Raw genomic sequence first — 25,395 nt, 5'->3', positions numbered from 1 at the left:
AAAAAGAAAAGCCTATTAATGTCCAACTAGCAAATATATTATTGCTGAACCCAAACTTTCATTATCCTGAATACTATACTTTCAGATTACAGCCTTCAGTATACTCAGTGTACAAACACCTTTGGTGTAGTGGCTCCTCACATATCCAACTGTATTGGTTTTATGAACGTTTTTATGGCAGGTATTTCATAAAAGTGTTATTTTAACATCAGTATAACGAATCTCTAGACTGTTTCACTTTGTTTTTATTAGACTCGTGATGATGGCTTTAAGATACATGTGCTCGCTTACCTATGTCTGCGGTGTGTGAAAAATAGCTCTGGAGGCCGGCCTCGTTGGTACTGTGTGTACTCGCCTAGTTGTGTATACGAGGGAATGACAATTATCGGTTATGCCTCACAATCCTTAATCGATTGGTATACAGAGCCTGTTGGGCTCACTACCAAAGACTCTTATGTTATATTTACATTCACTGACCTGTAGTGTAGTGGCTAACGCAGTCGGCTCTAGCAACTGGACCATGATTTGCTGGCAGGACGAGACGATTGAGCACGTTCCCTTGTACTAGACGCCTATGTTCACAGCAAATGGCCAAACAACCCGTCCTCGATTCAAGTCCTTTACATCCAGCGGTCGAACCCACAGACTCATTCATAAATTTTAATATGAGGTTCATTCAAAACAGGAATTTCGTCAAATATAAATTATATTTTAATGTATTAGTATATTGTGCATATATAGACATAAGTTAGGTGTTTAGGTTCTGTTGGCGATTATTTGTATTTGTAGTACGTGGGTGAAGCATTTACAGCGTTGTGGTTCGAGAAAAACTCGTAGGTGAAGCAATTGTTCCGGAAGTGTTCGGACGTCATCAGTTGTGAGTCGTATGTAAACCGTTTTTCATTCATAAACAGTTTGGCGGGTGCTTTTGGGTCTTTGTTTGGAGGACGGGCTGGTGCATGGAATGGACTTGGCCCTTTGTTTAGAGGACGGGCTGCAGACTTAGCGAGTTGCAAATCGAACAGAGGACGCGAGCAAAACACTTCGAGAAACGGGGGTTTCAATCATAAACATAGTTTGGTGGCCGCATTAACGAGCATTTGGTCATTGTTTCAGCCCGTCCTCATCAACAAATGCCAATGTTTCTTCCATGTAGCCGCCAAATCTTGTTTATGAATAAAAAAAACTTTCACACGACTCACAACTGAAGTTCGAACATATCTCGAACAGTGCTTCGCTGTTCAATCCCTATACAGGAATGAGAGATGTAATTATATAAGTGTAACTACTGAGGTGTAATTGCAAGATAAGTTCTACACTAGTGGTGTCCCGTCTTCCCAGCACTCTTTGTCATATAACGCGTTGAAACTACGTGTCTATTTACTATTTGTGCCTGCAGAATAGAGCTATTAGCTCTTGGACCTCGCCATTCTAACCCATCTATTTTTTCCTCTATTATGTCTACTACAAATATTTCTCACACACACACACATATCCCCAGAAAACAGCCCGTAGCAGCTGTCTAACTCCCAGGTACCTATTTACTGCTAGGTAAACAGGGACACAAGGGTGAAAGAAACTCTGCCCATTTGTATGCTGGAGTATGCTGGGGCTGCATACTCCAGGATTGGCCTGACATGTGGTATACAAAGTTCTGAATGATTCCTTACACAAGTTTCTGATAGCCGTTCTTATGTTGGCCAGCCTGGCATATGCCGCTGATGTTATGCTCTTGATATGGGCTGCGGGGGACAGGTCTGGCGTGATATCAACCCCCAAGTCTTCCCACTTGGGAAGTGGGAACACACACACACTTCCCAGTGTGTGTGTATGTTTAAATTACCAAAAAGTAATAACAGCGGACAATAAAGAAAACTGACTGGAAAACATTTGAAGGTTATGTCAAAATGTACAGATAAAGCACTTACGCAATTTCTAGTTACTGTTTCCTTTCTAGAAAACGCGACGTTACTTCCTTGAGTACTATGTAGTTTCGTCATCGCTGTGATCTGAAGCAGGAGAAATTGCTGAGGGGACTGAACCTAAAATTGCTAGGAGTGACCCATTCACGTGTCGTGAGTGATGGACAGTAGCAATATGCAACTACCGGTCTGTCATTGAGAAAAAGTTGAAATTTTTGCGTATTTCTTGTGTGTGTACGCATATAGTGTATATGTACTCACCTAGTTGTGCTTGTGGGGATTGAGCTTTTGCTTTTTGGTCCCGCTTCGCAACTGCTGATGTGTGTGTGTGTGTGTGTGTGTGTGTGTGTGTGTGTGTGTGTGTGTGTGTGTGTGCATGCATATAGATGATTGCCCGTTTGCGAGTGTATGTGGTACTTCTGTGTGTATATATATGTATGCTCTCGTATATGTGTGTCCCATCAGCTACAAATTATAGAAAACACGATAATAAAAACCTGTTACTTTTCTTTCTCAATAAATAAATATATAAATAATAACAATATTGTTCCCGACCAATTTAAAACCGCGATCGAGTCTAACGGCTATACACGAAATACGACTTAGGCTGCGATTTTGAAACTTAATAGTATTTCCCCTGGAAAGTTTACGAAAGTGATACCAGTGTCTTGCCTCAGGCTTCCCGCCTCCCCCTGCACCTTCACCTCATCCTCCTGGCACTGGTAACAGAGGGCAGTATGGGTCGTGACCCCTTCCAGGAGGGCCATCCACACCCCTCTCACCTCATAACACATCACAGCCCTCTAGCTCCGGGCACAAGCCTCGCCTCCAGTCCAGCCATTCAACTGCCTTTCTATCAAGTAAGTCTCTTATGCACTTTTGTCCGTAATAGCAATTATAAACTTGCTTAAACAAAAATAAGTCCTTGATTTGGTGAGCTTGTGATTGAAAGCAAGTTTATAATTACCTTTTGTCCGTAATAGCAATTATAAACTTGCTTAAACAAAAATAAGTCCTCGGTTTGGTGAGCTTGTGATTGAAAGCAAATGAACAAAAGGTAATTATAAGCGGTCTTTTACTATAATCTTTCACTAAATGCAAGCCCATGTGCTGATTAACAAGAACTTGAAGCATGAAATATCACTACAGCCAGCGACCATTGTATTCTGGCTATGACTGAACTAAAAGCAATGACCATAAGTCAAGAAGAAGTCGGGGGAAAGGAGAGTTGGCTTCAGAAAATGGAATGCATGAGAACAAAAGAGGATTTGGGAAATGTGCAATAGGGAAGAGGAACTTAGGAGGGGAAATAGTGATGGAAATGATTGATCAAGTCAAACGGAGATGTAAAAAGATTGAGAAAAGATACATACCAACAATAAGGTATACAAGTTTGAGAGAATATAGCGGCCATGGTTCAATATACAATGTCAAGATGCAAGATGAAAAGCAATAGTGGGCAAAATACAGAGGACAGAACTTCATAGAAGAGAACTGAAACAGATGTAACAATGCTTAAAACGCATACGTATAAGCACCAGAAATATATCAGAAAAAAGTCATTGCAGTCAAAGCTAAGAAACAAAGTTAATAGAGTAATTATAAAAATAAAAAGCCCAGGGGGAGTTTATTTTAGTACTGTGGTACATGAGAGCAAAAGTAAATGAGACGAGCGATGTTCAAGATATTAACCAAGGATTTTATCCAAGGACAAGTGACTCTTTATCCAGCGACAAGTGACTCAACACGGACATTGGGAAAGGTAGTCTTCTATTACCCTGAAAATCAGGGGCCAGTCATTTTACGATCGTCGAGGAGGTGCGCGACTCTTAGCAGGACAATACAACCCTGAAAATAATTATAAGCGTGTATATGTATAGTCAATACGTAGCCTAGTCAGTCGTGTCCCACCTGTTACAGAGGAAGGTCACGGCCGGGGATGTCATATTTAATAGTAAGCAATTTGTTATTCACATCAGCTAACCATTTATCTCTTTAATGATTGTGGGCTGCGTAGTAAGTCGTCTTTATATTTAATGTGCGAGCGTGTTTGGTGCCATTCGTAAGTGGACATTTTGTAGATCACTTAGGGTGTGTTGAGGCTAGCTAGGGAAGATGATTAAGATAATGTCCATAGGCAAATAGTATAGATTTAACAAAGAAATATTTGGTAATATGTAAAAAGTAATGTTAGGCACATTCTCGAAAATGTGGCCACTGTATATAATTGCAAATGTTTATCTTTTTAGTGGTTAGAAATTCATAAGTAATATTCTAGGCACCAATGATCTTCACGTAAGAAATATAATTGAACACAATAATGTAATTTTCAGAGTATCCCTAATTGTTGACGCCAACTTTATCCTCACACACAGATCAGCTGTGATTTTATGATTTTTCCTGCCAGAAAGCTACGGCATATAACTATGTGGTTCGTGACGACTACACGGGCGCTCACTTCGGCCACGCCGAAGCTCGCGATGGCTACCTGGGTCATGGGGAGTACTTCGTGCACCTGCCGGACGGTCGCGTGCAGACCGTCACCTACCACACCGACGAGACCGGCTACCACCCCATCGTTACCTACGAGGGAGAGGCCTACCACCCACCGACCTTCACCACCCACCACAAGCTCAGTCCCGACACTGACAAGCTGAGCCACGATTCTCAGTTAGCAAACAGTGCTTCATTGCTCGTCTACCATGCAAAACCCACTTACTCTCGTGCAAACCTAAAGAGTCCCGACTTCATTTCTATTCATAACGCTCTCAAATCTGAGTATGGTGATTTGAAGCTCCCCTCTCATAATCCAAAACCCATTTATCATACCTCAAAACCGATCTACAATGACCCAAAACCCAGTAGCCATACGCCAATTTACAGTCCTAAAACATTCAACTTTTATGCTATGAAACCAACTTTTCTTGCTCCAAAACTTACCAATCAGGCACGGAAATCCATCTATCCTTCCATAAAACCTAGCCACCATACCTTACAACCTACCATTTATGCCCCAGAACCCAGTTACCTGGCCTTAAAAGCCACCATTTATGCTCCAGAACCCATCTACAAAGACTCAAGAACTTCCTACCATACCCCGGAACCTGCGGAACCTATAGACCATATCCCGACACTCGCGTTTGACTTCTCTGAACCATTATTTCGCAGTTCAGTGGAATCCCGAATAAAAGTGGTCTAGTCTGACAGCTTCGACGTACTCATCAATTTGTGTTTGCGGGGGTTGAGCTTCGGCTCTTTGATCCTACCTCTTAATTAAATTAACCATCCATCAACTGGCTTACAGGTTCCTGAGCCTATTGGGCTCTATCATATCTACATTTTAAACTGGTATGGAGCCTCCCTCCACCACATCACTTCCTAATGCATTCCCATTTGTTAACTACCCTGACAATGAAAAAATATTTCTAATGTCTCTGGTTCATTTGAGCATTAAGTTTCCACCTGTGTTCGTGTTCCATCCATGCTAAATGCTTTGTCTTTATCCACTCTCAATTCCTGAGAATTTTGTAGGGGGTGATCACGTCTTCCCAAACTCTTCTGTCTTCCAGGTATGCGAGGTTTAATTCCCATAGCCTTTCCTCGTAACTCATACCTCTCAGCTCTGGGACTAGTCTGGTGGCATACCTCTAAATCTTCTCTAACTTTGTCTTGTATAACTAGGTATGGACTCAAGGCTGGAGCTGCATACTCCAGGATTGGTCTAATATATGTGGTATACAAGGTTCTGAATGATTCTTTACACAAGTTTCTAAAGGCAGTTTTTGTGTTGGCCAATCTAACATACGTCGCTGATGGTATCCTTTTGATGTGGTTCTATCCTTTTGATGTACTCATCTAGTTTTGCTTGCGGGGGTTGAGTTTTGGCTCTTTGGTCTCGCTTCTCAACCGTCAATCAACTGATGTGGACTTTTGGGGGATGGGTTCTGTGCGATATCAACCCCCCAGATCTTTCTCTAGTTGACTCTTGAAGGATTTCACCTCCCAGGTTGTACCTTGTGTTCGGCCTCCTGCTCCCTTTACCTAATTTCATTACTTTACACTTGTTAAATTTTAGTAGCCACTTTCCAGACTCATTTCTCCAGTTTCTCCAGGTCGTCTTGTAGTCTCTTTCTATCTTCCTCTGTATTTATCCTTTCTCATGATTTTTGCATCATCAGCAAACACTGAGAGAAATGAGTATACCCTCTGGAAGATCGTTTACATATATCAGAAGATCAAGTGAGAGAGATGTCCTTCCTATTATCCTGTCGGAAACATTTCAGTTCACTTCTTACATAAGACGTTTCGCCAAAAGAATTTTTTGTATTAAAAATCTACCTAAATTCACCCCAACCTAACGAGTAAATGAAGCATTTGGCACATTCTTAGACCAAAGGCATTGATCCTAACTTATAAACGCTGGCTGGTTTAAATTCTCTGTTGAATCAGAATAAGCCTAAACTATGATTTAAGATTAAGCTGTTTTTATACTGAGGTTATATCTCATACAATATGTAACATTGTTATTTATACATCAAATGTATATACTGGTTCGTATGCCATAATATTTCAAATATTTATGTAAAATTATGTTGCTACTGTTTTGTATTAAACTGTATATAATGAAATATTCGTCTTCTTTGAATCTATACATTCCTGTCTTTACACCCAAATTGACAGAGAAAAAGTAATATTCTTAAAGTATTCATATATACGCACGGAGTACCGAGTGTGTGGGGTTAGTAGCGTAAGAAAGGCACATGAATTAGCCCGAGGACCAGGGACAGGAAGCCAGCAACTTGTCATTCAATATTTCTGAGGATTTTATCCAGTTTAATTTTTTACTGAAGTACTGTCAAGGTATTTACGACTTCGGTATGTAGGCAATTACGTAGGTTTATCTGAATTTACCTGAGGGCTACAATCTCGAGTGGTCTCGTGGAGGAGAGTAAGCCGGCGGCTTGTCGAAGGTACCCCCTCCACTACATTTGTCCCGGGTCTTAACAGTCAGCAGTTATGGCATCTACGACATAGGATGTGTAGTGTATATTGTATGAAGTGACACTTCCTACAACGACCTTTCAGAGGACCCCAAAACACCTACACTGACTACAAGACCTTGAACAGAGCTTACAAAAATGTCCTCCAATAAGTGGCATTACCGCCCCTGTGCCAGGTAAGTCCACGGGCTCACCATAGCCCGTGCTACTTGGAACTTGTTCTGAGTAGCTGAATCTATAACAACAACAAGTGACAGAAATATTCCGTGGGCAAGAGACACATTGTCTGTATTAAGTCTTCAATTATAACCAAGTTAACTGGAAAAAGATATATATCTGAGAGGGAGTTCAAGAAACCTGGTATACCAAGCCGAGAGAAGTAGCAAAATAGAATACATTGACGAAATATGCCAAGGCGGAAACAGAAGGAGGATGAATGACCAACCAGCAGAGCTAGACTTACACGGGGGCCAGCGTGTGTTGTTTTTAAAATACAACATGTAGACAAAGACAGAACGTGAGAAGAGAAACTTCACTATGTATGTGAGGTAAGGTGGGAGCTGTGACACACTTTTGTAAGGCAGGATGGAGCCAAAACATACTGCCATGAACCAGCGTGGATATACTCGAGTTTTTCGGCGGTGAAAGTGGTTAAAGTCGCTCCCCTTCCCCCCCCCCCCCCTCTAAATAACTACCATGGAAATTACTCACATTAGTGCACCTTGCTTCCCCTCTGGTTACCTATAGCAACAGCCAAGGACACCGCCACCAACACCAATAACCACCACGAATGGTCTATCTTGATTCTAATGTGGTGTGTCACTATGTGAAAATAATACCAAACTTAAGCACTGTGATGAGCTAATTCTACTTTGTAACTATTATCCGTTATTAATACAAATGTATTTTAGTAATAATTGTTTTATTTTTGTTTTGTTTTTAATTTTTATAGATTTTTAATTTCAATTTTTACATATGATTGTGTTAATAAAATAATTATATGGTAAAGTGACATTCGGGACCCCTGTTAATATCATATTTCTCCTTTCTGTTTCGTATCAAATACAGTACTTGTTAAAAGAATTATCCATTCACTGGAGTTTGAATTAATGTGTTCGAACTCAACTGTAAGTTTGTAATTATATGTACTGTACCATACTCCTATTTTCAAATTTATAATGAAAGATTTAATCAACAAATGCACTTGATTTTTAATGGTAAGTATACACCTAAAGATTTGATTTTACAGTTACAGTGCATATGTCAGCATAAGACTTACTCAAAATATTACCACATTTTAGACTGTTTATGTACATGTTAAGTTTCCAGCTCATTAATATTTCCATCGGTGATCTAACTATACAGTCACATTTATGCTACACACAGCAGTTTTCTCTACATAGCAAACACTAAATGAGTAGGAAATTATATTGTACACTGCCAACCCATTCATTACACAGTATCAAAATTATCATAAGACATGATTTTTCAATAGGACTTAAGTTAGCGTTAAGATATGCAGCAGTATTAATACTAAGAGTACTGTCATTATATGTTCCTTATTACAATGTGCTTTTTTTTATAATTGTTGGCTGTAGTTTTGATGGAAACACTATACATAATGTATATGAGTTGTATAATTGAACTGAAAAAACACCCCACCCCACAAAGTGGGCAATGCACATTGATGCAAGTGCATAAACCATTGTTGATCAGTCCAACACTGCTGCTGGTAATGATAAGTAAGACAGGCAGTAGCCAAAACTTTGAGCTGTACTTGTTCAAAGTGAGACAGTAGTCAAAACCCTGAGATTTGCCTGTTCAAAAGGAGTGCCACAAACATCCAGTTCATCACATTTTCTTGCATAAAACGTTCCAAGTCATCTCGAGAGGAAGGAATGTGATGAATCCTTGAGATACAGTTATGTTTGGGACTTGAAAATCACACTCAACTTCATTATTAAGGTCACAGTGGCGACCAGAGCCTTGACCTCACATCACAAGGCCGCGTGTTTTTATTTACATCGCCATTTGGAGTCGGTGTCCTTGTACTATTCCATTATAGATGAGCAATACTGACAGTTTTCTTATTAATAATAATGTGTCACATCAAAATACAATGCTGAATCTCAAGAGATGATAATAAAGTGCAACAAAAATTCAGACAGGAAGGCAATTGTATATGCAACCCATTCTTAACTACAATGAGCAGTTAACATGCCTTTTCAAGTATGAAAACTGCCAGCACTTGCATCCTGTCAATCTCAATCTGTATCACAGTGGAAGCATTATACAGCTTTCTCTCCATATTTTTTTGTGGGGGGGGGGGAAGGAGGGGTTTTGGGGATGGAGGGGTGATTTAAGGCTTAACCCAAGTACTGTACTGGAATTGGTTAAGTTATTTAGTACCATACTTGTCCTAGAATATAATCCACCAATCATCTGACATCCAGTTCCCAATTACGTTAGGAGAAAATTGAGCAAAGCAATGGTGTCCAGTTTCCTTACCCAGCTCTATGTTTCTTTCACCAAGGCACAGCTATGTATCATCCTTTGTAGATACAAAAATCAACATGAAAATTACCTCTGTTGAAGATACTGAAGAACTGCAAGCTGATATAAAAAAGCAGAGGAAAATAAAATAATTTTTGACCATGAAGAACTTAAAATGAAATACAGAGCACAAAACATAATCAGATCCCCTCATAGATGGAAAATGACATAAAAGGATCAAGGAATAAGCATAAGAAATCAAACATATTGTCAGCCAGAAATTGAGAGGGTAGATTACGAGAACCTTCAAATCCAGGGATTCCATAACAATGCTCTTACTATTCAAATCATCTTTGCTTTTTTTATTGTCTTAAGTACTGCTCAGTACTCACTTCCCCTTTCACATCAGGAGAGATTTAAAAAATAAAGGAAATACAGAGTATATATAATAACATGAAGATACATAATAAAGCCCCCCAAATTATTTGGATTGTCTCAAAACATTCAAAATGTATCCTAGAAAGGAGATGAGAAGATACTGGAAGGCCAGGTTCCTAATATGCAGAGCAAAAGAAGGCATCAAGCTGGGAAGACTGTTTAGAATCAAGAGTGTCACAGGATAGGTAAAAAGTTCTAAATTTCAATCGAGCTGCCAACTAAACAGAGAAATTCTCCTGTTATCAAATTTGTTGAGGCTGCAGGCTCCCTTCATTCTATCTCAAATACTTTTCCTCATATCCCATCCAGGTGCTATATAGTCGTATTTGTTTAATGCTTTCTCCCGGCAATTGCCTTACATTAGCTCCACTTTAATGTGTATCCATCTAGTTCTAACTTAAGGGGAATCAGTATTTTCCAAATGCTTATTGTCACTAACAATATTAAATTTAGTGGATGGATAACACAATACACACAAGGGGTCAAAGGATTGCAAGTTGAAACTACATTTGTTTTCTTCCTTGTTATGGCTCTTAATTATTATTAATATAACATTTACTTTCAGTATATTTATTGGCAGCAGCTGAGATAATGCAAAACATTTATTACTTGCAATTGGTGTCCTCTATAAATTTATTTGTTTTATATAACAAGGGTACTGTAGTTATAAAACTCTGAAATTTTGTTTAATATATATTTATGCATTTATACAAAACACAGAACGATGATTAGTTTTAACACATGATGTAATTCAAACTTGTTCCTAGTACAAAAATAAAGAAGACAAAATTCAACTGCCGAGTACAGTGTAGCAAAATGTTATCTGAATTTACCAGAGATGAGAAATTCGTACAGAATCATGTAATTTAAATTTCTTTATTAGAAACAAAAAATGGCAAAATGTCAGTTGAATATATCTTGTCAGTGGCAAAGTTACCAGCCTGCATTTACATCTTCGGTTGTTTATCACAGAAATATTGCCTTTAAATATTCTAAAATTATAAACCAACGAAGAGTAACAGTAAAAGGCTATTTTAATGTGAGTAAAATGCCAAAAACCCTAATGAATGAAGGTGCTTGAATTCAGGCTAATATTTCCATGCGTATAATACAAGGTATTCTACTTGTTGGCTATCTATGCTACACCAATTATAATTCTTATATCATTGATAACCAATTATAGTTGGTTATCTGTCACACCACACTAGTACTCTCTACCCACTATAAACTCTTAAGTAGACAAAATATATATCTATAAACGATAACCTCTATACAGTAGTATGTTCATTTTTATAAGACACTGTGAATGATAATAGCTGAAATGAATAAGCATTTATATCATATATGGGCAGATATTAGCCCATGCCCATCCTTACAAACTAAGGATAGGCATGGGTTCCTCTCCTCTTTTCAATCTCATGATTTGATATGGTCCAGGATGGACTGAAACGTTGTCATTTCTCCATTTTCTGATGTGTGGTTTGGTCATCATGTCTTCAGTCACGTTATTGTGACTCATCGTCTGCTTACAATCTAAATTAATTACAGAAATTTAGATTTATTGAAGATCCCCATCTAAACTCAGGAGATATGTACATATAATTACAATTTAAAAACTAACAAATATTCCAGTAGATTCTATTTTAATTCAGAGATAAATGTTGTGTTTATTAGAAAAGTTAGTTTTGGGATGATTCTGTATTATTATTATTATTATTGTCTGAAATTACACTAAAGGTTTTCTACCATGCTTTATTTCAGTTGTACCAGTAAATCACTCCAGCACGTAAACCTGACATAAAACAGAGTCAGTCACAAATTATCTGCTTTTTAATCTGCATATAAAGACTACAATAAATCTTGTTGTGCAAATATAAGTCTACTGCATGTCCTGTATATTTAAATGTCTCTAAAACCAAAATCTGATAATTACAAGAGATAGAAATTTTGCAGAGCTCTTGGTAGTTGTTCATGATATGATACGTTGAATTTAAAATTGTGCTTAATGAAATTTTCTCAAGAGTGGGGAGGGGGGAGGGGGAAGAGAGGATGTGAATGGTAACTTGTTTAATATGGGTCCAATTGTATTTTCCACAATTTTCATAGTTGAATGCAGGATTAGGAGAAAAAATTGCTGTCTTGGAAAACCTATTGAGCACTTTTAAAACAAAATGTTATGGTTCATTTTTATTTTCAGTTTTTACATGAAAAATGTCAAAAATTTGGTGACAGTAAAGTGGAATTTTTTCTTTTAATTGTATCGGGTTTGGAACAATATAATTAATTTTGTAAGGGGGACAGGAAGCCTTTGTACTGTATATATATACAGTACTTTAGGTCATACTTTACACCTGTACTGAAATCCTCCCAAGGTCGAACTACTAACCCTTCCAAGGATGCAACCCTAAAACAGTTACCTAACTTTTGGGTACCTACTTACTGCTAGGTGAACAGAGACATAATGTGAAAGGAAACTTGCCCAACTACTTCTGTCTTGCCCGAGAATTGACCCAAGATCCCCGATTGTAAGTCGAGAACAAATACAACTGTACTACGTATTTTTTAAGATGGTACTGTATACAGCATGCCAACGAATGTAAACTTGTAAAAACATCAATCACTATACTATTTAGTCTATAGAAAACTTTAAGAACAAGTTTATAGTTTTCATGGAACACTTTTTTTTTTTATCTAAGGCCAACTTAGAAGGCATAAGAGTCTGACAGTGAGATATGCTAATGTGTATTTTTAACTGAGATTTTTAAGTGGTGTTGCTGGATGTACTGAGATTCTAAGATGTTTGATTGGATGGAACGAGATGCCAAGCAGTATGGCTGGATTTATGAAGATGCCAAGCACATTTGCTTTTCACATTATCAAAAGCACACACATGACACACACGCGATATAGCAACACTGATTAACTCTTAAGTTATTTTACATTAATTGACTTAACATTGTTAACCTTTCAAAATATATTTATTTACCAATCAGTTTAGTGATAACATACAACTGCTAAAGCTGCCTCACTGTGGAAAATAGGAGTTGAATGTACCAATTAGACACAGTTTGCTTGTCCAAATTGGAATCTTTATCTTTAGAAATGTGGAACGCTGACCTATTGGCACTTGGGTTAACTAAATGACAGGAACAAAGTTGGGCAACGGTCACTAATACCCATTCATTACCCTTCCATAGATCAAAAGTATATTATGTCACTTTAATAATAAAAAAAAATTGTCAAAGTTCATACATAAACAAGGAGGACATTTATGAGGTATAAAATACATGAACTTAAATTTGGACATAAAATTGCAGTCTATATGTTTATATCTAAATCACTGACTATTGTGGTTTTCAGCTTATATTCTTATATTCTATTTACTTATTCATAACCAAATGAAAAAATTAAGTCCATATGCATTACCGGAATATTGTTATGAGATAATATAATGTGGCAACTGTGAGGTAATCTTGTATTGACAAATAGTTACCAGAAAAGCTATTCTTCAAACAATTTTAATCTGCAAATACACTGTTACACCCAAAGAGGTCATGCATGTGGTATTTCTTTGCATGTTAGTTACTTCATTTGGCTTCAACTTCACTTTTGATTCTTGACAAAATGGTCAAAAGTTTGTCGTCTGTGATATCTATGACATTCCCAAAGGGTTAAGGGCAAAATAGTGCACACAAAAATAGAAAAGTCAACTGGACACCAGCAATCATGCTCAAATAATATTTCGGCTTGTGGAAAAAACACACATTTAGTCCCAATGTTTTTTTTCCTGCATATATTACAGTACTCTCATTAGCAATTACTAACATTTAAAAGTATTTTCTCTTAATTTACAAACATGTGAGTTGTTTGCCTAAAGATAAATCCTACGGTTTACGTAATATGCTAACTTTACCAATAAGGCACTGTTGTTTACAAACCGAGGACTCTCTTCATTGTCACCATGTCTTACATCCGTAAGTTTTATCATTTTCAGTCTGATGCATGCTTTCTCTAAAATGAAATGAAGGCACAGTAATGCACCTGTGAAGGTTCTACCAATCATTGAATAAACATACAATACATACCTAGAGTTCAGAAATATCCTGAATACAAATAAAAATCATTAAAATACTGTTAATAAACAGACAGTCTTAAGTGCTGAAAACTATACTGCAGATATTCAAACGAATATTACTACATTTTAGAGAGAAAAGCTACTAAGTCTATGCATGTGAATGCATGCACACAGCCCTGTATGTAATTTTCTGAAAATATTAATTGTGAAAGAATTTTACAACCTGTACACCCTACTAAAAATTCTACGCAGCATAAAATCAAGAAATTATCACAACTCTCCCAGAGCAAAAATATGTCATTATTTAAAAATGCTCATTATTGATACACTATGATATATACACACGCCTCTTTACACGACTTGCATCAACATAAAGTACATTCTCAAACTAAACAAATTTACTTAAAAGAAATACTCGGGAAATCACCGCTGAGCCTTTTTCTTTGGGGCCGAGCCCTTAATAAAGAGCTCATCTTCATCAGATGAACTGGACACCAGGTCATGGTATGATCGACTGCTGACTCGCTTTTCTGAGGAAGTACAATATTCAAGTAAAAACTATATATATATACTGAAGACAATTAATAAACATTAAACATGCCTATTTTTTATAAAAGAAGTCATGTACAGTCCCATATTTCATGTGCATGTGCACATGATAAGATAAAAAGATGAAATGGATGTAGATTTATGGCAGGAAGGTGAACAATGGTTGAGGTTATGAAGGTGAATGAAAGTTGATGGCATGACAGTGAATGAGAGTTGATGGAATAAGGGTGAATAAGAGTTGATGACATGAGGGTGAGCAAGGGTCAATGTCATGAGGGTGAATGAGGTTCGACATTTAATTGAAGGTGAACGAGGATCAGAGTGAACAAGGGTTGATGGCATGAGGGTAAACGAGTCGATGACAAAAGAGTGAACGAAAGTCAATGACAAAAGAGTGAATGAAAGTCAATGACAAAAGAGTGAACGAAAGTCAATGACATGAGAGTGAAAGAGAATATCCCTGGCTGGCATGTCTCATGGTAAAAAAATGAGAACAATAACAATGAGAATAATCAGAAGTGGATGGTGTAGTGTGGATGTATACACCTAGATGTGGGCATGGAGAGCATAATCCATCTCACGTGGCCTGCATCATAGCTAATAGTACCTGGTGCATTTGCACCTACTGATGTTATAGTACTTGCTCTTGGAGTTGGAGATGTATCCTCACAGTTGTTGGAGCTGACACGCACTTTTACCAGTCATATCCAACATACATAGATACAATTTCAACAAGTCTGCATAAATCGTTCACTGTACTAAGAGAACTGTTTCATCTGCACAAATTAGGTTTGACAATCTAATTACTCATATTAGGACGATGCATTAACTCATAACATTCTCCTTTACATCTATCTTGAGGTTATCTTGAGATGATTTCGGGACTTTAGTGTCCCCGCAGCCCGGTCCTCGACCAGGCCTCCACCCCCCAAGAAGCAGCCCATGACAGCTAACTAACACCCAGGTACCTATTTTACTGCTGGGTAACAGTGGCATAGGGTGAAAGAAACTCTGCCCATTGTTTCTCGCCGGCGCCCAAGATCGAGCCCAGGACCACAGGATCACAAGTCCATTGTGCTGTCCGCTCGGCCGACCGGCTCTCTATCACAATGTTCCTCATGATCTCATCTATGTATAATTGAACCAGCCACATGACATGACAACCATGGCAAACACCTATCTTACTGAAATATGAAATCAGTCACTAATTACACAATTAATTTAAACTATAGGGAACCCCCTAACAAAAAATTAAGAGTTAAAAAAATGGGCAACAATGCCTAAACTACCCACTTCCCCAAAATAGGAAGCTTCATTATATAATTTTGCACAACTCATAACAGTGTGTTGCTCTACTTTAAATAAATAAGAGGGAAGAAGTTTCCTAATAGAAATCAAATTTCACTAAATTCCAAATACAGGTATGTTGATCTTTTTAAACTATTATATTAAAAAAACAGAGGTACAGTATTTTCCTACAGATATCTTAAAAGAAGACATTACCACTTACTTTTAACTTTGTTTTTGGTGCTTCCATTAATAAAATTCATAGATGTTTCATCTTCAGATGCTGAAGGAGAGTCATTGAATATATCAACAGAATGACTAAGCTGGTGAAAGCCGTATACTTTTCTCCGATGTTGCTGTGAACGAACAGTTGCAATACAGAGGCAGCAAATCATAAGCAGTAGAGATATTGAACCTGCGGGTAAGCAGAAACAGTTAGCAGTGATTTGTAGATGGTAATGAGCAAAAGAATTTGATTAAAAGGAAGATAAAAAGCCTTGATTATTTGAAAAAATAATGAGTATTTAGTACACTCTAAAAGCTTTTCAAGAGTTCAGCTAGAAGTAATGAATGCACTACTGTTTAACAAGGGGCTCATGAAGCCTTTCCATCAACCTCAATGAAAATGGCATAGCTTAAATTACCCCAAACCTATTCCTCACATATTCTACTTCAAATATAACTGCTACCTCAAATAGGTCTTATGTATTCAGAAAATTCTTTGCAACTTTTTTCTAGCACCAAAAATTCCTCAAATAGGTCTTATGTATTCAGAAAATTCTTTGCAACTTTTTTCTAGCACCAAAAATTCCTCAAATAGGTCTCATGTATTCAGAAAATTCTTTGCAACTTTTTTCTAGCACCAAAAATTCCTCAAATAGGTCTTATGTATTCAGAAAATTCTTTGCAACTTTTTTCTAGCACCAAAAATTCCTCAAATAGGTCTTATGTATTCAGAAAATTCTTTGCAGCTTTTTTCTAGCACCAAAAATTCATTGTCTTTGACCATCATAGCATCACCTCTAAACAACTATTACAACTTTCCTAATGCCATCATATTTGAACCTAGTTCCATTTTCACTTATTAAATGCACTGCCCCCATTAAAAATATGAACTCCTTGAGAGGCATTATACAGTAAGTGTATTCCAACATATACTTGGCAATGTTGACTGATAATAGCTGTACTTGCACTCACATACGCACTATTACATCTGTATCACTCTTCAACAACACATTAAACTGTCCTCCTCCTTACAAAACTAACAAAACCCTTCCCATGTATTTCAGTAAACTAAGACAACTAAAAAAATCTGGTAACTTCTCTTGACAAACCACCATATCCACACACCCTGGCCTCCAAAATCAATATAATCTACAGATATATGAATAATCAAACTGTAATTGTAAAATAAAAAATAAAACATTCATGCAAAAAAATACACACATGCACAGATCCAGAAAATGTGAGAAAAGTACAGTACTTTGGAAATTTTCTTTTACTTGAAAAGACAATTTTCTTTTACTTGAAAAGAAAATTTTCTTTTACAGTGTTTACATATGGCAGTTGGGACAATTTTTTGGAAAAGCAAAAGTCAGTCTAAAGTTTCTGGGAAAGGGTCTATACGCAGCCCGTCCTCCTAGGGTTTCCCAACGTCAAGAAAACAGTCAGTTTAAAGTGCCCTCTCCTAACCTACCAGAGGACCCAAAACAGAAAATGGGACAGTACGTCAATTTCGCGAGCCGCTTTTCTAGTACGACAAAATTTGTCTTTATGTAATGCATATGATCAAAAAAGCAACATTCTTTGTAGGAGGACAGGATGCTATATGAGGGTTACCTTCTTAATTATTAATGTAAGTTTTGAGATGAAACAAAGAATCAAAGCTACAATAATTAACAATATTTTAACTGGTGTGCTGTTTACAGTAGAAATTGAATATGCAATATTTTACATATAGAGCAATTTTTTTAATATAAAATTTACTAGCCATGAGCAGCAAACCAATTGCTCAACTGTTAAAATCACTGCTGGATACTCAAGATGCTCAAGAAATGAAGATAAAAGAAAGACTAAAAGATTCATAGATATGTGAGTTGGAGCAAGCCATAATTTAAAGAATACTGTATATAGATAGGAACACAGTTTCTCAGGAGAAATCATAGCTCAAAACATGTACGTAGCTAAATACTTGTCATATACAAAGCACATATACTGTTGACCTTCACGGCTGCAAATTATCCCAATACTGTACTATTATAGAACAAATCTGAGAGCCCAGAACTGTGTAAAGTTTATAAGAATATCAACAGTAAAATAATGTTAACCCCAACACAAAGGCCCAAGTTCACCTAAGAGAATTTAGCTGTTTTTTGTACATGTACAAGATTTTTTCTGAGTAGATATTCCTGGTTTAATTGATGACTGAGGTAAACATCAAGCAGTGGTCACCATATGGGGTTTAGGATGAAGACAAAAAAGGTAAAGGGTCAAGAATATTTTATAAACCAATTCATAACCTTGTTAATTCAATCATACTGCCATTGTCACACATGCAATTTAAATTATGACACTATATACTAAACTTCTATACTAGCCTTTTGGTATACAGCACCTAATTATATTTGTACTTGCAGTTTTCAATCAATCAAACTATAGCATTTTGCAAAGATACACAACTTCAAACTTGTAAATTATACAGTGGAACCTCGAGTGACGAGCGGCTCCAGTTACGAGCATTTCAAGTAATGAGCAAGCCACTCGCAGACAATATGTCTCGACTGCCGAGCTTTCCCTCGATTAACGAGCGTTCCCACTGGTTCTCGGACACCTCCGACGACAATTTTGTTGTTGTTTCACAAGACGAGTTTCCCACATGATGAGCTCGGTGTCGAAACGAATTAAAGTTGTTAATCGAGGCGCCACTGTACATGAATTCATTTTATATATATTTTTAAATGTCAGACTAACATTCCACTGACGAGGCAAAATATAAACCCACGAAGACAAGCATTCATCAAACAAGGATTCCTAATGTTCCATTCCCATGTATTAGTGGCATACTCATAGATAACTGGGATACAGTTATGACTAATATTACTAGAATTCCCATAGCAGCAGTGTATTTAGCAGAAAGCCTACTAGTATGGAAGCAAGCTGCTATCAAAAGCACCAGGGCTTTTGAGACCGGCAAACAGGGAAAAGCAAAAGACAACCAGTTCTTAAAGTGGCATAACAGCCGAGAGCAAGCGTGAGAAGAATCACACCTAATGGGAGGGGGGGAAAAAAAATACACGTTAAAAAAAAATCTTCAGTAATTTATCAGTTATATTCAAACAAATCATCACACATGAGCCTTCCTTTAAAATCAAAGCAATCTCTTAAAGCCATGGCAACAGTTTAACAATTAGGCAGAGTTAATTTGAGCCTGAATAATGATAAAGCCAATTTTCCCGAGTTTACAAGCCAACAACAAAGGTCAGTACTCACCGGCCAGAATAATGAAAACCATCCTGGGAAGCCCCATTACACGATCATCCCTCTTAAGCTTAAAGATGACCGTGTCACCTCCCATAACTTGCACAAGTTTGGTCTGCTCATAATAGCCCTCAAGTTGCACTGTAAGTGTATGAGAGCCTTGGGGTAGGGGACGCCACCAGGCTCCGTGATCCAACGAAGTTACTGTGTGTCCTGACCCTTTAACAATAATCTTGGCACCGGGTAAAGGTGCATTGCTCTGGTCTGTGACATAGCCTAAAAACAAAACAAAAATACATTTCTATATTATAATCAGAATTATGGTCAATTTATATTAAGTGTGTGTTTTTATAATGAAATTATGGTGATATAGTAGATTTAGAATTGGTTTGAAATTTCAGCCAACAAAGATACAGAAACAAAATATACCCAAGAACATTAATCAACAATAGCTTGATTTAAATTTTACTACCAACCTAGTCAAGACAAATATTAAAGAGTTTATATTATTAAGTTTACAGCATTAATAAAAACTTACCCATAGCACCAACACTTGAAAGTGTGAGGAACTTCAAAAGCCCAGACTTATGCTGTTTCCATAAATGACCAAGAACCTTTTCTTTTGGGCTTCCACAGCATCCATAATACACATTAAAGGCAAGAGCATCACTGTGTTCATAAAAACAGTCCTGAAAAAAAAGTTTGAGTGTAACACAGGTATAGATTAACTGACACAATGAAAGCAATTTAAGCATTACGTTTGATTGAGAAAAAGAGAGAGTGGCATTAGAATTTTAAGAATTTATAAAACAAGGAGTGAATAAGGTACAAGGTGGAAGCAGTGTAGTTGGAGCTTACTGGTAACATGAAACGAGAAGAGTAAGTAGAAACAAAAATAATAATAATGATTTCTAGGGAGATATCATAAGGCAAGATAAACATGATAGCACGTGCTGTGAAGGGGCAAGTGAGGGACGTACATAACAATAAGAGGCAAATACATTGAGTTTCCCAGAGATGTTCTGCATTGTTTTTGCATTACTTGTTTTATGTAGAAATTGCTCCTCAGTACAAGTCTCAAGCATCTCAACCATTTAAGAAATCAACTGTATCTTTAGTATACCCTTGTGGATTTATATCTTTAGTATATGCTAATTTCTTAATTCCAAACACTGTATTACATTAACAGACTCTAGAGCACGTACAATAGCATGCTAGAATGGAGTATAAATGAACTAGGCACTAATTACTATGAGGTTTGGCCCCTAGGGCTTGCTCTTCATATGCACAGTTAGGATGACAGCAGGAAAATATGTGACATGATCATAACATAAAAGATATTGAGGAAAAAAGGCTGTGAATATAGAATCTCTTCCAAGTAAGGGACAACAAAACAAGGGGGGGGGGGGCACAGATGTGCCACAGAAATGTGAAGAAAAACTAGTACTGCTGTTAGAATGGTAAACAAGTGCAATGAGCTTGAACCATTCATTCACTGTTTCAAGAGTAGGTATGACAGACAAATGGAACGTTGGGAAGTATAAATGCACCAGGTAGGGCTCTTGAGCGGAATCCTGCTTCCCACACACACACAAGAACTGAAGGTAGGCACACCACATTTCTTATGACTTGTCAATCCTTTTAGCTCAACAATAAACATTATTATTATATACAGTATGGTCTGTATCTGTATCCAGATCAACAAAATTGTGCATGGCGTAGCAAGCTACAGTATATTATCCATTATCTGTGTCATTGCAAGTTATATAGAATATTAAAACACCCATTACATAAACAAGATTAAAATAGTTTCAGTGAATTGTTACAGATACAGTGAATGTTGGTGAGTGGCATAGTAAGGGATATTAAGTATCAAAATTCAGATGCTGTACAAGCAACTTTTTAAAATTAGATACTGTACAAGTAAATTAAATATAAAATATATATTTAAAATCACATAAGAATACATTATTCTTCCTTTTTTATTTTTGAAAATTTAAAATTATTTGTGATAAATGTACATGTAGTGTGATATTGCAACTCACTATGAGACTTCCTGAATGTGGGTTTATCACTCCATCATGAGTTGTGCCGTTAACTAACTTCACGTTCCCACACATGGATGCTTCCTGAGGAAGCCCAGCAGCAGCAGAGTAAATGGCTCCGAGTCGCTGCAGTATCTGCCGAGAAAATTCATTTTTGTATACTACAGAGAAAAGGAGCATACAAAAATTTACACACATTAATAATTATCTTATACTGTACAGCAATGTCTTTCTGAAATGATCTCCCATCAACAGTTAGGAGTGGAAAACAGATACTGTAAACACAAACAAATAATCCAATACCCCCCTTGATGTGACTGCCTAATACAGTAATAGAAAACATGACAAACTAATATTAGGTATAGTCTCCTGTGACTCCAGAATGTCAACTACTACTACTATTACTACAGTATGTATAAAAAAAATATTTTTGTACAAACCTCAGCATCAGGAGAGAGGAATGACGAGTCATGAGAAGCAGAAAAAGGCACAGCTACACCCTGAGCACCTCCCCTGAGTATCAGAGCTAAGGTGAACTTGTGATCAGCCATCCATTCACGAACTGCAGAGACCTCAGGTGGAGAGGTGTCTTCTATTTCCGGATCTAAAAAAAGACCAGTAGAGTACTTCCACAAGATTCTCATTACTCCAGATTCATTAAGTGTTACATAGGTGTATATTTTGGAGTAAGCCAGATGGTCATGAGATCAAGAAGAACCTGAAATGTTGAATCTCAGCCACCTAAATGTTATATTAAACCTACCTTTCACAATGAAATTTGAATCAAGCTCAATGCCATTGCTGTTTTTGGTATTTATTTTGGTATGACATTCAACTCCTCCCTCTTGTCCTGGAGATTTTGGAATGTCTGCAGTAGCGTCCGAGTTCAAGGTTGGCACCAAGTGAACTTTAGCATTTTGTAAGATTTTATTGACTGTTGCATCGTGACCATAACGCGAGAGCAAGTATCTGAAAACACACAGCAAACAATAGCATCAACCTTAAGAGGATGCATTTCTTTTAGCTCAGGGACACCACCACTATGTACAATTCCTAAAATTCAGTACTTGATTTTTACAATAATATGAAAGATTACAAAAAATTGTCAAATTTAATATATTGAATAAATATTTTTGGGTGCAACAGAGCCACAAGCTCAAAATTCTTCTAATTATTTTCATGAATAATAACAAGGTTTTTAATTTTATTATGCAACAATAGCCAGAGAGATGTCAAATCTTGGTAATTACAGGAATTCATGAGAAATGACTGAATATGCTTTAATGTACTACAAGTGCAAATAATCTACCATGCTTACTTTGTTAATTCCAGAACCAACTCCTTGCCACCTCTGTCACTTTCTCCAAGGCCTCCAATCACAGCAACTGTTGGCAGATTTGGCTGCTTTGCTTCTGAATCTACATCTATTTCTATAGCTAGAATTTGCCGACTCTGGGCACTGCGTCCAATGCTGTAATATCAAGAATAACAAAATTGTGTGAAGCCTATGAAACACTGAGTAAATATGTCCTGAACTACATACTGGGGGTAATACATTTTTTGCCTTAAAGTTTTAACTTGTCTATGATTTCAACAATAATAAAACCATTTATCAACATATCTGCTTTCAGGGACACAAATAGAGGAAGCCTTGAAAAAATAATAAGAGATATATTGCCACTCACATTAAATCAATTTATTATGTATAATTCATGAAAAAATAATATGGGGCTTTAAGAATATTGAAATGCTTCTCTCTGAATGACCTTTCAGTTGCCCCCAGAGCCATGTACCCATATAATTTGCAGACACCACAAAACAAGCCAGGATCTATTAACCTACTCCCTCACTGTGGCAGGAATCTCTACCGATGGGCTCGCCACATAAATTGAGGTGACGAGATAGCAGACATCTCAATCCAGCACTTGGTGACTAGCTCACTACCAGACACAGGAAATTATTTCCAACACTACCTGCAAGCGAAACCTTGGATTCACAAGGAAACTCAATTACAGATCTGGAAATTATTGAACAGATCACTAGCTACTACTCCAGACTTCCACTAGATGGTAGCACACTCCATGTCAACAGAATCTGGGAATTTAGCAGCCTCCCCCTGAAAACCAGGCTGCATATTGAAGGAGGACAAGGCAGCAAAATCAAGGAATCAAACAGAAAATGAGGAAAGCAAACCCAAGCCACATACCATACATGAATGACCATGGCAGCAGTTGGCAAATTGGAATCATAAAACCAAAGAATCTAACTATCCAACAGCAGTCAGATGGTAGAGTGGCAGCCAAAGGCCACACAGCAGTGGTGAGACATGGGCATGTCAGGCAGATACCAAGGAACAAAAAACTGATTTGACTGCCTCACATTTCGATTCACTACAACTCCAGACAACACAGTTAAAAGTCGAGTGAAAAAGGGAGGAAATATGAGCGAGTATGTTGTTTAGATAAGAGCATTTCATCTACACTTGAAGATTTATTGCTGGGCTGTAGCACTTGGTTGCTACTTCATGCAAAACAACCTGTAAGAAGAGGTGTGGAATTTACCCATGCTGCAGAGAGGTGTTAGAAGAGTAACTGTTTTCCAGGAACTTCAAACATCCAGACTCCAAGAACCTGTTCAAAGAGATGAGTATCGAGAGGATGTCGTCTGGGTGGAACATACTGCAGTGAAGATAGGAGAGCTTTGGAAAGTATCTAGAAACATACATGCAGTTTGACCTCCCAAATGCCTAGGCCTTCTTGAGGTTATCTTTAGTTGATTTCGGGACTTTAGTGTCCCTGTGGCCCAGGCCTCCACCCCCAGGAAGCAGCCCGTGACAGCTGACTAACTCCCAAGTACCTATTTACTACTAGGTAACAGGGGCATAGGGTGAAAGAAACTCTGCCTTGACGTAAGCACAGGACAGAGTGGAGAAGAATTCCTTGAGGGCAACAAATACCTGTACATCATGAGCATGGAGAATTGGAGATAAGACCATGGCCGATTTCACCAATTTGTGGGACAAATGAGAAAGCTTTGCCTTCAATACAAAGCTCCTCTAAAACAGGGGTAGAAAAAAATGACTTGGATGATGAATGGTGGACAAGAGAAGGGACTGATTGCCACATAAAGCCCATACCAAGAGAGGCTGCCATCAAAGTAAACTCATCACAATCTTGGCAAACAATGATGGATTCAGGAAGACACACATGAAAGTTATCCTAAATCTAAAGATTAGAAGCCCAAAATGGTAAAGAACAAAAGGTTCACCCAAGTGAATACATGAAGTCAAAATCAACAAAAATAATGACTGAAACAACCAATCCTCAAATAATGGTGACAACCAAAATCCCATAAAAAACCATAGTAAATACAGTATTAGGTTCAACGACCTCAGATCCGAGCGAAGAATTAAGAAAAGATCCGGGTAACAGGATGGTTTTTAAAAATGTAAACTCCACAAAGCAGAATTGAGCAATTCCCATTTTCATTCACCATGGTTAAGAAAGCAGGGAAGCACAAACTAGGTTGTAACCTAGGCCACTTTCCATGGTCTAACCAGGCTGCAGTTCGTAAAAAGAGACCTGGCCGAATGACTTGTGTTCTGTGAATAACTTCAAGACAAAACGGGTGAGGGAATCCTATAACAGAAATAAACCAGTTAAAATAAATATAATAAAAATAAAGACAATGCTATCAGATGAAGCCTAAGATATACAGGAATTAAATTATCATGCAAAGTTGAAGTGTGACTGAACATACCGGAACAAAATCCCAAGGAACTGCGTAAGGAGTGAATTGAACTCAAGATGACTCGCCACTACTGACCCACTAACTAAACCAGCACAGCCAAAATAACTAACACCAGTAGGTTACTGAATCCAGACACACACAATAACCGTATATCGACACATTTGTAAAGCATACAATACATAATAGTATGAGCCCACTAGATAGCAAAACCAAGTTTTCTAATAACAAACACAGGTCACTTTAGTGAATAATAGTGGTGGGAAAGAGGTGAGGAAAATATAAGGTGGGTTAATCAGCAGTTAGTGCATGGCTCCATGATGCCAAACCGTTCTTGCAAGGGGGTTTTGGGTGTAAGTGAA

General features: G+C 37.5%; 3 protein-coding genes across 7 annotated transcripts in view; 1 reads left to right on the top strand and 2 right to left on the bottom strand.

Annotated features, from left to right (window-relative positions):
• LOC123763617 (uncharacterized) overlaps positions 1-590 on the bottom strand; it is a 38,156-nt gene extending 37,566 nt beyond the window's left edge. Inside the window, exon 1 of one of the 2 annotated variants that reach the window (XM_045750844.2) lies at positions 478-590. The gene's annotated coding sequence lies outside the window, so the exon portion shown is untranslated. The remainder of the gene's footprint in view (positions 1-477) is intronic. The other variant, XM_069304527.1, reaches the window with a different exon arrangement.
• Positions 591-2,659: 2,069 nt separating this feature from the next.
• On the top strand, positions 2,660-6,312 carry LOC123763494 (uncharacterized). Its single transcript, XM_045750625.2, has 2 exons — positions 2,660-2,782; positions 4,330-6,312. Exons 1-2 carry the CDS (start codon positions 2,660-2,662, stop codon positions 5,119-5,121), a joined length of 915 nt encoding a protein of 304 aa, XP_045606581.2. The 3' UTR covers positions 5,122-6,312.
• Positions 6,313-12,027: 5,715 nt separating this feature from the next.
• Positions 12,028-25,395, bottom strand: part of LOC123763619 (carboxypeptidase D) — a 51,966-nt gene continuing 38,598 nt past the window's right edge. For 2 of the 4 annotated variants that reach the window (XM_069304526.1, XM_045750849.2), the window contains 8 exons: positions 22,605-22,757; positions 22,050-22,255; positions 21,727-21,890; positions 21,287-21,421; positions 19,780-19,930; positions 19,254-19,517; positions 18,906-19,030; positions 15,988-16,179 (listed from right to left, as the gene is read on the bottom strand). In XM_069304526.1, the coding sequence (XP_069160627.1) occupies positions 18,927-19,030; positions 19,254-19,517; positions 19,780-19,930; positions 21,287-21,421; positions 21,727-21,890; positions 22,050-22,255; positions 22,605-22,757 (1,177 nt within the window). In that variant the 3' untranslated portion in view covers positions 15,988-16,179; positions 18,906-18,926. Of the gene's footprint in view, positions 14,459-15,987; positions 16,180-18,905; positions 19,031-19,253; positions 19,518-19,779; positions 19,931-21,286; positions 21,422-21,726; positions 21,891-22,049; positions 22,256-22,604; positions 22,758-25,395 lie in introns of those variants that run through there. The other 2 variants (XM_045750850.2, XM_045750848.2) reach the window with 2 other exon arrangements.

The sequence above is a fragment of the Procambarus clarkii genome, chromosome 52 (genome assembly GCF_040958095.1).
Source record: "Procambarus clarkii isolate CNS0578487 chromosome 52, FALCON_Pclarkii_2.0, whole genome shotgun sequence".
NCBI lineage: Eukaryota > Metazoa > Arthropoda > Malacostraca > Decapoda > Cambaridae > Procambarus > Procambarus clarkii.
The sequence above is the reverse complement of the archived record's forward strand: the minus strand, read 5'-3'. Positions and strand labels throughout refer to the sequence as shown.